Source organism: Athene cunicularia (genome assembly GCF_003259725.1).
Source record: "Athene cunicularia isolate RWA chromosome Z unlocalized genomic scaffold, athCun1 chrZ_part1, whole genome shotgun sequence".
In the NCBI taxonomy this organism is placed as follows: Eukaryota; Metazoa; Chordata; class Aves; order Strigiformes; family Strigidae; genus Athene; species Athene cunicularia.
In genome coordinates this window covers 32,521,968-32,537,233 of record NW_020799142.1, presented here as the reverse complement: position 1 = coordinate 32,537,233, position 15,266 = coordinate 32,521,968, and the positions used below count along the sequence as shown (strand labels likewise).

General features: G+C 48.1%; 1 protein-coding gene across 2 annotated transcripts in view; it reads right to left on the bottom strand.

Annotated features, from left to right (window-relative positions):
- The window catches only part of RNF165 (ring finger protein 165), a 37,557-nt gene that overhangs the window by 7,531 nt on the left and 14,760 nt on the right, over positions 1 to 15,266 (bottom strand). Inside the window, exons 2-3 of one of the 2 annotated variants that reach the window (XM_026865953.1) lie at positions 5,219 to 5,531; positions 2,095 to 2,220 (exon numbers count right to left, since the gene is read on the bottom strand). In XM_026865953.1, coding sequence (XP_026721754.1) covers positions 2,095 to 2,220; positions 5,219 to 5,394 — 302 coding nt within the window. In that variant the 5' untranslated portion in view covers positions 5,395 to 5,531. Of the gene's footprint in view, positions 1 to 2,094; positions 2,221 to 5,218; positions 5,685 to 15,266 lie in introns of those variants that run through there. The other variant, XM_026865952.1, reaches the window with a different exon arrangement.

The window sequence follows — 15,266 nt, the reverse complement described above, 5'->3', positions numbered from 1 at the left end:
ACAAAACACAGCAGGCGACTGGCAGGAACACAGCCAGGGTGAGAATCTGCAGGACTGCGCATTTTCCAGCTCCTGTGTCACAATTTTGGAGATCCATCCAATTACTTAAGACTGTTCTCCAGAGGATGGAAAGTTCGACTGGAAATCAGGAGGCTTTGGGTCCATTCCCAGCCCTGTCACTGACCCTGATCACTTCCTCTCCACCTCCCCATATTCTCTGTCTACAAAATGGATGTGATAATCCACAGAGTGCTTTGAGATCAAGGGCTGAAGGGGTTTCTCAAAGATGAATGGCCATTATTAACTTCCACAAGTCATTGCAATAAGAGCACTCCTGAACTATTTGTGCGTCAGTGCATCCAGAGCCTTAAGAATGAATGTCAAGGCTCCTGAAGGCTGTGAGTGTAGAGAAGGGTCCACAGCAGAATACTGGATGGAACAATGTTTTCCCACGGTTTGGGGTGAATAAGCAGAACACATTGGCTGAAGAAAGCCAAACCCAACTATCACGTTCTAGCCTGTGCTACATGGACATCTGTACAGCATCTCGATGCTCAACTGAGAGGTTCAAAAGCTGTGATGCTTGTGGTACATGGCCTGCCAAAAACTCCAGAGTGAAAGATGAGGCTGCAGATAATAGGTCGGATAGTCATCACTAAATGCCTATGCAGAAGATGATTTACAGAACCAAATGTGACTTTTATTTATTCTCCACCAGAAGATTTTAATCGAGGCTGGGCTGTCTGAGATGACTGAGCACCTTCAGATCTTCCTTCCATCCCCATTTCCTGCAACGTCACCTACCACCTCCGAGCGAGCGCCGCTGCTGCTCATGTGGTGGTAACACATTAGAGGAAAGTTTTTCTACCTGTCACTGGGCAAAACTGTATGTGTGCCCCAAGGGGAAGTGAGTCACCCAAATATATATACACAGTATATGGTTTCTGTCATCCCCACTCCCTAGGTTTTATAAGGCTACAGAGCAACACAGGGGGGAAAAGGAGGGAAGAGGAGGAGGGGAACATAAAGCAACGCTTTATCAGATCCTTTTAATGATTATAATTAAACACTCTGTGCTGAAAGAGAGGCAGAAAGAATGGCTCCCTCCAGATGGTACGTGAACCGCTTTGCAAACTGATCTGAACAATGTCATCCTGGCCAAATTCAGCTCACAGTGGTGCCAGTAATAGGAACACCTGAGAAGAAAATGGCAGAAGGATCTGGCCATATTTTAGTTTGTGCATTATTACCCTGAAGGAGGAAAAAAAACCCCTCTGTTAAAAGTACTCTCAATTTGCAGAGCAAAGCACTCAGATATTAGGAAATGCCATAATTAAGATTTCCTGTGCCATTTTATTTCAGTCCCCTTGTACATACACATTGAATTTGTCTCTAATTACATGTTCACATGCTATTTTTTCCATTCAGTCAGTGCACAGAATGGACTTCGCTCAGCTAACAAGCAGCTACTCAGAAGTATGTTTTTATTTTCTTATTCTTCCAAGTAGGGTCCCATACCTTATTAACCGTGCAAGAGCTCAAGACCTGCTCTGAAAACAAAACAATCAATTCTCTGGTTGTTTTTTCCAGGGTATTGAACACTACAGTTGGAGAATGATTAACATCTATTAATTCATTCACACCACGCTGCAGGGCAGGGCAGCATGGTGCTCCCTAATTTAGATGACAGAAAACATTGTGGTCACCAGTTTTTGAGTGCCTGGTGGACAGCAGAAGGTGTAGTTCAGACAGAGATTTCGGTCTATAGGAAAAAGACCCTGACTGTGCCCTGCAGCAGGAAAAGGCCCTGGGGAGATTAATGCTTGGCTGCACTCTGCATCCATGGATGAAGAGCTATGGGCAATGTTGATGCCCTAGTGTTATCAGATACATGCATAAAGACTTTAGCATGCACTCATGGCCCTCCCGGAGACGAGTTTTCCCACTGCACACTCCCCACAACGTATGTGTTGAGCTGAACCATTAACCTTCATCGAAGCATTGTTCCACGATGACCTTCAACAACCCTTGCAGCCTCCCCAAGACTTTTTTAAACATCTCATTCGATGCACTAGCGAAACGTGCAAGACTTACCAGTCCGTGCCTTCGGCTAAATACCTGGGCTGGGGCCCCATGGGTTGTGTAGTTTGCAGTTGGTGGCTGAAGTCAAAGCTGGGGTGTAGACGGTGAGGCTGAACAGACATGCGCTCCTGAGCCCGCCTGTGGGGAGGAGACCCACAAGGGAGTTAGACACGCAGCGGGCACTGGTATGTGCAGCCTCGGCTCTGAGTCCCTGTCAGTAAACCAAGGGAAAACCCAAACGACTGGGCTTGTGAGTATGTGTCCAAGAGGAAAGAGTCCAAGGCAGGCATCAGGGGTGGTGGGAAGAAGAACCTAGAGCTATGTCGTTTACTTGTGGTCACCATGGACATAACGCTGACCTCCACTCTCACCCCCTCTGGCATCCAGATATGCTCAGTTTACAGGAGATGCTATTTGGTGGCAACACGGAGAGAAAAGAGGAAACCAAATAATTTCTTCCTGAGCAGCTTTGTGCCATTTGCACTATTTCCTTTTTCTCCACTGTCAGCTCCATAAACAACACACAAAATAAAATGTGTCCCTACTTCAGCTGTTATCCATCATCATAAAGAAGCTGCAGGATGTCTCGTCTCCCCATGCAGTCCATAAACTCCTAGGGAACCTCATTCATAACGGGATTACTCAGGAGTAACTGAAAGCAGAATTTACTCTCGCTGGCCTTTGCCAACATTTCTCTGGATGATGGACAGGCCAGGCTGGGATCCAGCTCCTTCTCTCCCAGCTCTGCTGCCTTTGCAGGCAGGGAAAGGAAAGTGGTAGAAAATATAGTCAGTTTTTTCTAGGGATTTGAGTCTCTTCTCATGGTTATTGCTTATTTGAACTACTCAGAGGAAGAGCCTATGCTGCCTGATCAGTTTCTACATATGTAGAGAGACGAGGTGGATGCACAAGCAGGATTTGCACTACAGACTCATACCCCTTCCTCCCTGTCAAGTCCCCACTTAGTAGTAGAGCCATCACAAGCCAATCTATGAGAAAACACTAGAACAAATGGAGCAGAGAACTGCTAGATAAAGAATACTTCATGCAGCCACAGCTCAGAGGCTTCACTTGTGCAGGCACAACCCACATTCCCAATACTGGGACCTCACGCTCCACAACTCTAAGGTTTCTGATACCCTCCTCCAATACAACTGTGCTTTCAGAAACAGGCTGTGGGACTGGGCAAGATGTTTCTGCCCTTTTACACACCACAACCCACTTGCAAATGCAACACTGACAGCATTTACCAAAGCAGCTTCTGCGTGGAATTGTGCTCTGTGCTTTTATTTGAATTCAGCTTATGACTAAGAGATAAACACTTGTATCATCAGTGCCTCGGCTTCACACATATTTGCTACCCAATTATTAGCTAATGATTAAATCCACCTAAAATCCATCTTATGTAAAACAAAACAAAGGTGAGAAGAACACATAATTTTCAGACAGAAAGGATATGGAAAGAAAGTGTTTTCTGTCTGTAGCATTCTTTCCAAATGAAGCATTATCACATTCTCTGATTTTTGATCCATGGGTACAACCCACAAATAGCTTCTGTATGTTCCCAAAAAAAGCACTCCTCTCCTACGTGCTATATAAACCCCTCTCTCAAGAAACACAATGAGGAAAAGGCCAGGAATCCATTTCCACCTCTGCTGAGTGACAATAATTCTCTCTGCAGTCATCAGCCCAGTATGAGTTTAGGCTCCTTTCCATGATCGAATGTGCTGCAGGTCAACAGCATCATTTCATCTTAAAGCTGGGAAGCCCACCTAGACCCAGAGGAACAAGGTCTTCATGTGCAAACCCAACAGGTCAGGTGGGTACAATGTCTTTCACGGTTTTGACACAGCAGCTATGAGGAGTTAGCTTGTGCATGCAGTCTATCACTATGCTGGGTTTGTGTGGAGAGTTTTTGGTAGTGAGGAAGGGGGCTACAGCGGTGGCCCATGTGAGGAGTTTCTTGAAAGCTCCCCAGGCTCCAAGGCCAAGGCCAAACCAGTCAGTAATGGTGGCTGCGGCTCTGTGATAATGTATTTAAGAAGGGAAAGGGGTTGGGAGGGGTTGGGACTTTGAGGAGGAGTTAGGAGAAGAACACCGAGGTCAGTGGGAGGAAGGAGGAGGAAGTGGGGGTGATGTACTGGAGCACGGAGCCCCTCTGTATCCCATAGTGAGAGGGCAGGGCCCCCCATCACCCATGGGGGTCCCTGGAGGAGCAGAGATTCTCCTGCGGCCTGTGGGGGACCCCCGGGACTCTGTGGGGAGAAGCAGCCCCCGCTGTTGTAGGTCGGTGCTGGGAGGTGCAACCCGTGGGGGTGACCCACGGCGGAGCATCTCGGGAAGAATCATCCCGTGGGGAGGACTCGGGCGGAGAGAGTTTGTGGGGGACTGTCTGCTGGGAGAGGGACGTGAGGTGGAGCAGGGGGAGGAATGCAGGAGAGTGATTCCCCCCAGCCTTGGAGGAAGGAGCAGCAGGACTGACTGCACCCCCGGCCCCTGCCCCTGCCTGGGTGGGTGAGGGAGAGAGAGATGTCAGGAACAAAGCTGAGTCCAGGAAGAAGGGAGGGTGGGGGGAGGTGTTTTAATATATGGTAGAGGTTCTCACAGTCCCATTCTGTCTGTTAAGTGTCGTTTGTTGTTAGTGTTTTGGATTAAAGTGATACTCTTTTCTCCCCCTGCCTGTGACTATTAGTGGGTCAGCGACCCATCTCTGTCCTTGTCTTCATTCCTGAGCCCTTGGATTCTTTTTTCTCCTTCCCAGCACCTGGGAGGAAAGGGTGAGTGAACAGCTTCATGGTGCTCAGTTACCCCCTGGGCTCAAACCATGATGACTGGTCTCTCTGCCGTGCAGGACAAGTTGACTGCAACACCGGAGTGTTACCGTCATGCTTCTCCTATGAGTGTCAACAACAGGTGACTTTGGGACATACTGGATGAGCACGGTATGGATCCCCATGGGAAAGGTACACGTGTGGGTACAGCCTGCCCTGCACCTTCCCTTCTGGTAGACAGGTGAACTTGTGAAGAAAACCCAGCATTGCCAGCACGTAGCACTGGGCATTTACAGAAGCCAGTTTGCCGAAGTGAGGAGGATGTAGCTTCTCATCACCCTTCAGGAAGAGTAAGATCCGCTTACCTGGGATGGGGCATGAGCCGGCGGTGCTGCGCCTCGAGGAGCTGCTGCTGGAGGAGGTATTGCTGGTGTAGCGCCTGAGGTAGGAAGGAGGGTCCAGCCACGTCCTGGAAGGGCAGGGCTGGCACCGGCGCCAGGGGCTGGTGCAGGGGGCCGCTGTGCTGGTGCGCGGGGGCCATGTGGGGGGGAGTCAGCCCCGGCTGGGGCTGCACCGTGTGAGGCAGGGTGAAGTCGGTGGAGAGCTGAGGCTGGGGACCCAGGTGGAAGTGCCGGCAGGAGGTAGCATGGGGATGCTGAGACCTTTGAAAAGGAGCACCTGGAAGAGAAGAACACGGCCGTCACGGGGGCCAGCGGCGGCCAGGACAGCCCAGGCCAGTGGTTGCCCATCCAGGGTCAGAAATGGTCAAACAGCTGTTTCTCTCCTTTCCCAAAAGGGTTAAAAAAAAAGAGAACAGGTCAGTTAATGTCGATTACATGGAAAAATGTTGATTTTAACTAATAGTTTTTCTCCTCCAAAACCCATTGGAGCCAAAACGTGTTTGGGTTCAGAGTGAATTTTTGGCTCCAGCCTGAAGTGTATACTGATGAAAACGGTTTCAACTTGTTTTGGTTTTCCTGTCTTAAAGAAAAAGATAACAAAAGGTTTAATAAGGCCTGTGGCAGTAGGAAAAGGGGTAATGATTTTAAACTAAAAGAGTATAGATTCAGACTAGATATGAGGAAGAAAATTTTTATGGGGATGGTGAGGCCCTGGCAGAGGTTGCCCATAGAGGTGGTGGATGCCCCATCCCTGGAAACATTCCAGGCCAGGTTGGACGGGGCTCTGAGCAACCTGATTTAGTGGAGATGTCCTGCTCAGGCAGGGGTTGGACTAGATGGCCTTTAAAAATCCTTTCCAATTCAAACTGTTGTATGACTCTATGAAAAAGCCTCAACATTTTAGAAATGGGGGAAACCCCTCCATTTTCTAAAATACGATTTCAAGGGTTAGGAGCTCACCAAAGTTTTCAAAGCTTGCTGACTTTCCATGCAATCCAAGGTATTCCTTTGACTGTCTAAAAATGTCTCGTAGGCAAGGAAATAATCTCTGCTCTTAGAAACCATGTCTTGCTGACTGCAGGACATGAATGACACCTTCTACCTCTGAGAGCCAGGATTAAGACCGTGTGTCTTTGCTGAGACCCCTCATAGCTCGTCTTTTTAACTGGATGCAGGGAGAGAGCGGCTGCAGGGAACACAACACGGACTGCTGTGAAACCAGACATGAAACGGATGGGAATGAGGAAGAAATGAGGTGTGAAAGATATCTGTAGTGGAGGCTTTTTGTAAAACACCTGGCACTGGCTTGCACCTCGGCTCAAGATCCTTGCTTGGATGGGCCCTTGGCCCAATCCAGCACATTAATTCCTACATTCCCAGAGCATTTACAGGCGTCACGGTAAAACTTTTGGCTCCTAAACTAGGGAAAAAGTCAACTCACTGGTGAAGGATGAGACTCAAGTGAGGCTATTAGAGATGCCTCTTTGCTGAGGATCAGCCCCAGGATAGGACACCTACTCTTTTGCTCAGTTTTTTGAACAGTTCATCTTCCCAAAATACACCTCTTTCTTTTTTAATCTTTGGGAATGGCACAAAATATCCAGGAACAACAGCAGCAAGAGACACCGCGTGTCATCCCAAGACACAGGCATGCACACCATGCCTTCTTCACCCAGATCCTTTCTGCTCACATCTCCCTTCTTCTGACAGGCAGGGCCAGTCCCTCACCGCAGCTCGGGGAGCCCCGAGACCTTTCTGTTCACACCCAGATGGAAACAGAAGATGCACAAAACAAGCCAGATGTCAGCAAGAGAAACAACGGGAGAGGACCTAATAGAAATGAATCATTCGCAAAACTGTGCATAAGTAATTACATACAGCATCTCTGAAACACAAACTAGTCCTCCGTAGTGCCCCTCTGAGAGAGGCAGCAGGTAACGAATACGTGTGCCACCAGCAGCAGAACTCTTAAGGTGATAATTTCTCATGCTGTCTGATAACAACCTGATTTGACTACGTTATTAATTCAAACCAGAGGAAATGGGATGAGACGCACTGTTCCTCAGTGATGGAGCTGCAAACCCAGAGCCAAGAGCCATCCACATACCCCGTTCCCCCCGGTTATATTTTCTGCTGTTGGCTTGGCCCCGATTCACCGTACCCCACAAACAGGTAAAGGCTGAGTTATGAAATGGGCATCCTGTGCTGCTCTAGCCCATTGCTAAAGCTGAGCAACACCATAATCACGGGGAGATGTCTCCTAACTGCTGTGTTTGCTGAGGACTTGCAAAGCAGCTCATGGTGAATTGCTCAACATCTAATGGCTGTGGGTCCTCCCAACGGAAAGCTGTTACAGCAGGTTACAGGTGAGACATTTTACACCTCTAGGCCTTCATGCAGCCTGAAGGCAAGGTGGAGAGCAGGCTAAAGTGAAAATCCCTCTGCACACCCAAACACAACAGCCTTGTGTCACCAGGCACCAGTTTAGTTAGATTTTGGACAAAAATGGCTTAGTGTAACACAAGACAGCATGCTTAGTGATATTCCCCCATATCTGCTGGGACATATTTTGTAGCACATAAGTAAAGCAGAAAAAAACAGTAACATTCTGCATCTCACTCGTCTCTTGGTACCTGGTGCAACCTTAGCCAAGGATTTCTAGCCTCTTGCTGTATCTTGGGAGGTCTTAGTATGATTTAGTGAAACCTCTGCAGGACCTTTGATGCCAGAGCCATGATAACCTATAGAGAACAGGGTGGGCAGATTGTCTTGTCAGAGCTTTTGCCTTGAGTTTCTCCTCCTTACCAAGACAGTCCTTGTGAGAAACTTGGTCATACACTTCCCTGTGGTCCAGAAAGTGCAAACTTTATCTCTGATATCTGGGCAGGAAGACATGCAGAGTCAACATAACCTAAAGTAAATGCCTAACCACTTTGGTTTGGTACAGAGAATTGTCTTTGTTTTAGTTACTAGACAATTAAAGCAAGTATTTTTTAGTATTTTTTCTGGTACTGACCGGTGCAATGATGCATTTCCCTCCGTAGCAAGAATACTATCAAGATGTGACTGGAACCACATGATTAGATAGAACTCATCAATTTGTCTTAACATAATACACTATCTTGTGTTGTAATTGTTCATTCCCTACAACTAATCCAATTGTTGATGAGGATTTTCAAAGCAAAGACTTCAGGGAATACTTCAGCAAATATATGCTTATTAGCAGTCATCAAATCATACAGCTGGCATAACTGAATCAGCTTGCACAACAAAAAGCCAGTCCTTGCCAAGCACAGTACTGGCGGACCCCAGAAAGCCCTGGCAAACAAATAACAGTGCAAAACAGAACATTACATTTCCAAGTTATCTGTTTACAACTTTAGCCTCTTCTGCTCATTGTATCTAGCTGCAAGGGGCCTTCATGGAGACTGCTTTCCAAGTCTGCTTGGTCTTGCATACTTCAAGTAAATCCAGTGTCACCCTGCTGACACGAGCTGAGCAGCCTTACTCTAGATATACACCGTGACCAACACCAAAATCTGTCTCGCAGCACTCGTCCCTATTCAATGCAATGGAAGATCTCACATTAGCAGTGTCTGCTAATGATTAGTCTAGTAACACATCTTCTTTCTCTTTCTTAAGTGTTCTGGTTCAGCTAGCATAGGGTTAAGTTTCCCCAGCAGAGAAGGGGAAAGGGATCTCCAGCCGGGTTTTTCATACCATACTGACACCATACTGACATCAGGTCCAGGCGCGGGAGCATGAGAACTTTTTCCTTTGTGGCTTTGGTAGAGGGGAGCACGCAAGTGAGCTGTCTGTAATGCTCTGTGGTATTTCTCTGTATACCTTCTGTCTTGTTTACTGTTGTACTGTTTATTGTACTGTTTATTTAATACACTGTTGTATTACATTTCTTCTTATTTTAACCCGGGGTTTGTGCCTCACTTCCAGCCTGACCGGCTGAGGGTCGGGGAGGGGCAACGACAACGTGGTCTCCGGTCCCGGCAGGGCTTAAACCACCACACTAAGCCACAGTTTGGTCCTAGATCACATTTGCATTGGAACTGACAAGCATTGCCCATAAAATGCTGCCAGAAAATTTGATTCATGGATTTAATCTGCCTTTTACCTGGACAGTAACTTCTGCCACTTCTGCCAGAGATCAATCCATGACTGAAAACGAGTCCAGATACTGCACTCCAGCTTCTGTTTTCCCTCCCCAGAGCAAGAGCAAGGCTGATGATTTCATTAGTTAAGCTTTGAGGACATTCCCTCAGCAAAGACAGTGAGGTTGGAAAGTGCCTACTAAAGTCCAGAGCCACTAATTGCATCCTCCATGAGCCCAGCGGCGGCTGAAGGAAGGCAATGTTGCTCTGGGACCAGCAAGGCAGAGACCTTCTCCCAGCTCAATGAGCTTGAGTTTTGGTCCTCATCCTGCAGAAGGGTTCTCCCTCTCCATGGGGGATATTTTGATTTTTCAGGAAGAGGGGTCAACCAGATCTTGGATGGGTTTTTATGGCCTACTCCAAAGGCACCTAAACAGAGTCATCAGCTTCCGTGGCCTTTGCTGCAAACACTTGTCTTCTCCAGCTGAAGAGGGAGGGGAAGGCCCAGCGTCCTTGCTGCAGAGGCAATGCAGTCCTCACCAGCCCTGAGAGGTTTTTGACCTGAGGCCAACCTGGAAACGTGTTCCCATGTCCATCCTTCTGACCAGGAGGAGGCTGTCCACCCCGCTACGGGAGGCTCATTGCTGTGCTCCTCCTGATGGCACAAGCATCTCCAGCTGCTCATATCTGGAGCAGCAGAGGGCTGATTTCTCTGGGCTTGCTGGCAGGCTGCCCACCAGCCAGAAATCCCTGTTTCCTTCTCCTGTTGGTTCTTCCTTTCATTTAAATGCTGTAGGGGTGGCAGATGATGACAGCTCAGAATGACATCAGATCAGCAGCTCTGAGATGAGCAATGCGTCACATCTGTGTAAGCAAAGCAAAGTACTCCAGTTCTGTGTAGCCTCCAGTTAACTGGTTGAGGGCAAATGTCATTGAAATTAGGGACCTCTCTCTCAATGCAAGCATCTAAACTGAATTATTTCTCAGCAGAGCAGGGGAGTGTTTGACCCCTTCCCTTCTTTGCCTTTCCTCTCCCTCCCCATATTAGTTCCTCATGCTCTTCTGTTGAACACATATATTTTCAAGATCTGCTGTCTTTCTCAGCCTGCCCATCAACCCACTCAGCCGTAGACAACTCTTGTTGCCTTACACCCACCTGGCCTCAGCTAATCCATAAAAGCAGCTAACGCCTTAGCCTAGATAATCAAGGTCTAAAAAGTGCCTTGCAAGTCTAAAAAGTTTGCCCTAACACATGAAGGCAAAGGTGGGATCCAGTGAAGTGAAATCAAGTCTTGGGCAAGCCAGCCTGTCTGTGGGGTGGAAAAGGGGAGCTATGTGGTCCTCTGACAAGCCTGGGGCCAAGCCTGGCCCAAAAGAGGCTACAGCACAGAATGGTGGTGTAGGACCATGTAGCCATGGATGCCCCATCCACCTTATGTCTTTGAGTGAGCACCAGCAACACTCCCCTGCCTTGTGCGATGCTCCAATAGCTGCTGTATCCACTACCCTCAGCTCCTTTTGTCACATCCCAAAGCCAGGGTCAGTGCCAGGGATCAAGGGGTGGGGGAACTGGTGCTTCATTAATTCCTGCTGCTGCCAGAACATGAGTGCAGGTCAGTAGCAGGTCTGGCTCACCTCCGCTGCGACAGACACTGTGGCTTCACACTGCGATGCCGAGGACTCGCCGTGGAGCTGGGTCTGCTCCCCACAGCTACACAGCTCAGGGATGCCCCTGCCCCGTCTCCTTACCTGCAAGGTGAAGACGATCTTCAGCTAAAAACCCCTCAGGGAAGATTGCTAAACAGCTATTTATGAAGCTCCCAAAACTCTTAGCTGTAAGATGGCAATTACAGGCTGCAGTCTCAAACCGAGGCGGTATAAATTCGTTTTTAGAAAGCCAACAGATGATGCAGGCGCACTGATAGCTGAACCTGTTCGGCTGCTCGCCGCCGTGTCGTTTCCACCCTTTGCTCACGCAGGCTTCAAACACAGCGGAAACCCGCAGGGAAACTCATCACATCCTCCTCGCCACCGCTTTCTCACTTCCACGGCTTTTTCTATTTTTTTTTCCCTTTCCTCAATTCTACAGTTATATTTATTGTTTCTATACATTATCTGAAGCAGCCTGGACTTTTTTCATGAAAAGAAATTATCCCGCTTCCTTCACACCCCCAGGTGAACCCTGCAAATGATAAGTTCATATATTTTTGCAGGTTGGTATGTGACATCAAATCACAGAAATGTACTGATCTGATACTGGGTATTTCTGTCACTGGGGATTCTCCTTTAGTATCAGTCAAGATTTGACTATGCATATGCACATGCAAATTTATCCATCCACCAACAGTTCACCCAGAAGGGCTCAAGGGATCTGTGTGCTCATTAAACACTGACCCATGTCGGAGATGCAAAGCCCCTGGGTAATCCCTGCAGAGAGACTGGATGCTATAGGCTTTATGAAAAGAAAAACCCAGAAAGCAAAACAATTTATTTCCACCTCCTTTCCTCATGGCAACAACATTTTTGAGGTAGTCAGGCTACTGGGAAGGGATGCAGGATCAGGCCCAGAGCTGGAGCTCGGGATAGGTATCTCGAGCAGACAGCTGCAGCCCAGGGAGCGCAGCCGCCTTCGAGAGGAAAACAAAATCTGTCTTACGCTGTTAAGCTGCCTGTGATGCATGTGAATTTTTCCCCTGAGTAAGGCAACCTGGCCAGCTTGTTGAGGCATTCATGGTCTGCGTGCGAGCATGAGGGGGCCGGGAGGGTAGTGGTGAGGCTGGGGCTGTTTATACATCTTGATCCCATCACGGCAGAGGGAGATGTCAGCTCCTAGAGAGCCCTGACTTCATTCACTGACAGGTTTTGCAGCCGCGGATATCTGTCCATCGTAATCAGCCAAGCCAGGGGCCGGAGCTGTGCCGTCTCAGCCGTTTCGCCCTGATTAAGAGCCCTCACAACCCCTCCTCCTGCCCTGGGGAGGCAGATAAACCCCATAAACAGGAGCCATCCGTGGTGCCTCTCTGAGCACTGGGCTCTGCAGAGAGCCTGCTTTTAATAGCCTGGGTGCCTGCAGCTTGTTTCCCTGGATGTGCATTAACATTCCCCTCAGAGACGGCAGCAAGGTGGGAAGTTAACATCGGTCCCGGCGGTATGGAGCCAGGAGAGGCTAAAATTGTGGGATCACCCCCAGATTCACATGGCACAGCGAGAAGGGCCGCCACAGGGTCTCACACCGCGTTTACAAATAAACTACTAATTGCCTGGTGCCATCAGTCACGTCTTGACCTTTTGCAAATTATTTGTGAATATACCCTTAATAAATTAGTTAAATTGAGTTACTAATAGGAAATGAAGGGTGAAAATGCACCTGGAAAAGAAAAAAAAATTTAAAAATAAACCATGGTATATTCAGCTGCATAAAAATGTAGTGGTCTTGCACAGAGGGAGTTATCATGTTGTCTCACTCCCATTATAGGATAGCAAATTGCAGGGTGAGGAGATTAGGGTGGGGCGGATGGAAGAGGAAGAGGAAAGAATTTATGAAAAATTTATCAGACAGGAAGGAATCCGTCTCACTTTCAGCACCTTTGCCAACAGCTTTCTCATTTCATTTAGCAAGTGGCAAGAACCATGCCAAAAATAATAGGCAGACACCTCAAATCCAGCCCAGGGTGCAGTCTGCTGTCCCATGTGTCTAGTGCCATGACAGACCCCAGCACCCGCCAGTGGCCAGGCAAGGAGCAGCTCTGGTGTACCTTAGCAATGGATAAAGAGAATTTCTGTCTGCCTATTTGCTTGGCCAGGCTGTGCAGAAGCAGGGACTGCGTCAGGATGGAGCCCTTGTGGTGGGTAAGGGGCTGGTCCGTGATGGCTGGCAGAGCATGGTTGGGTCATGAGTGGAAACATGAGGTTTTTCATCCTCCTGCTCAGAGTCTTGGTGGAAAAGGATTGCAAAGGGGTTTAGGGGAGCGAGGCTGAGTTGGGGTCCCCCATCACCAACAGTTTGATGGTCACACCACTCAACAGCCCTTATTGCACCCCACCTCTATGGACCTCTGTGCAGGCTCAGCAAAACCTAGCTCAGCTCATCACAAAAACCACATAAACACAGACCTCAGAGACTGCAGATTGCCCCTGCCTGCTTGTATGATCCCCATTCAACATCCTCTCACCCTAATGAAGCCTCTCATTAATTTCTGAGTGACATGAGCTGGTATAGCTGGAGCACAGGCTTGTACAGACACACGTGGTCCCTAACACTGAGCAGAGCATCTCCTTTCCGGCACACCACAGGGGGAAACCACATACAGCCCTGATGTACCCAAAAACGGCTGACGTGGGGTTCCTTCCAGAGCCCAGACTCAGCACTCAACAACACAAAACCTGGCAGTAACCAGCATTTATTAGCATATTTCTATCGGGGATGAAGCGATGCTGAGTGATGGGGATGGGAAGCCAGAAGAGATAGTGATGGGGTACAGCCAGGCAGCCTGGACCCATCACAGGAGAGAGACGGCTGTTTATATAGTACTGGCTGAGGGTTTTTTTTCCTGTGGCTCTTTTCCACTAGCTTCAGGGAGAAAAAAAAAAAACAACACACCAACATTTGTTGAAGATGATGTTTCACAGGGAAGTGTTGAATTCAGCAATATTTTCCAAGGAGGAAGAAGAAACACTTCAGTGGCGTTGCTACACTGAAATCCGTCTTTCTGCTTTTGTACTTTGCACTGCGTTTTAATTATAGCTTTATTCTGATGTTTGAGTGTGTATTTATGATTTTTGGATTGGCACACCAAAAAATAAAAAAAGCCAAACCGCACTGAAAGAAAATGTTTTCTGAGATTTAATGGTCCAAATTAATTTCACTTCTCCCCTCCCAAGCTCTCACGTGCCTGGACAGATGGGTGGCCCCGACAGCCTGGTGTGATGTTTCCCAGCCCAGCTCTTCCTCCCCAGACTGCCCCGTTTCTCACGGTTTTGGGCCCAGATCTGGAAAAAGGGTACTGGAGGAAATGCAGCTTTGGAGATGTTACAGAACTCCTCTGTGACTTTTTTTATAATATGTGTCTCATTTCTGTTTGGTCTGAAGGCGTCAGAAAGGATGGAGAAAGAACAGCCGACAGGAATCGCATGACTTCAAAGCCCGGGATAAAAGCAGAGGTCACATCTCAGATCTCAATGACATTTTTGGACTGCTTGGCCATTTGCAGGGCTTATGCCCAAGTGAAACTCCAGTGCTGACAAGTGCAGAGAGGGTTTGGCTGGTACTTGAACCTCAAAGCAAGTCTTGGGTCTTTGCCCATCAGCCAGGCAACCCAGTGTGCTCACCCACCCCCTCTCCCCCACCATAATCCCAGACAGCTCCTATGTGTAACCCAAGCCCATTTTATGTGCCGTATGTTGGGGAAGGCAAACAAAAGCAGAACTTTTCCCAGTTTATTGACAGCTGCCTGGACTCCATGGCTTTTCTCCATAGTTTTAGACTGTTAGCCCAATTTAAAAAAATGTTGAAGTGGAGGGGGGCCCTTTGGTCAAAGGAGTGAAGAGAGCTCATCTTTTTTATCGTTATATACTTCTAACAGGGTGTTATATCCACATAAATTAGTCCTCAACCTGGAAACGTGAAAATTGACCAGGGGAAGGAATTCACCCTCAATTTAAAAATAAAAAATCCTGACGTGACAGTGGTCTGTTACTTGGCTTTGCCTGCAGAGAGCAATGGGGAAGCACTTGGAGCAAGCCCTATCCCTGCCCTTGGGAATGTAAAAACCTGCTGACTTGTGCACCCAGGACCCTTCAACTTTGACAGGCAGCGATATGCTGCAGACAGTTGTTTGGAAAGGGAAATTCAATACTCGGGTTTCCAATGTTTCCTTGCTTTCACAGTGTCCAAAGCCCTCCCCAGA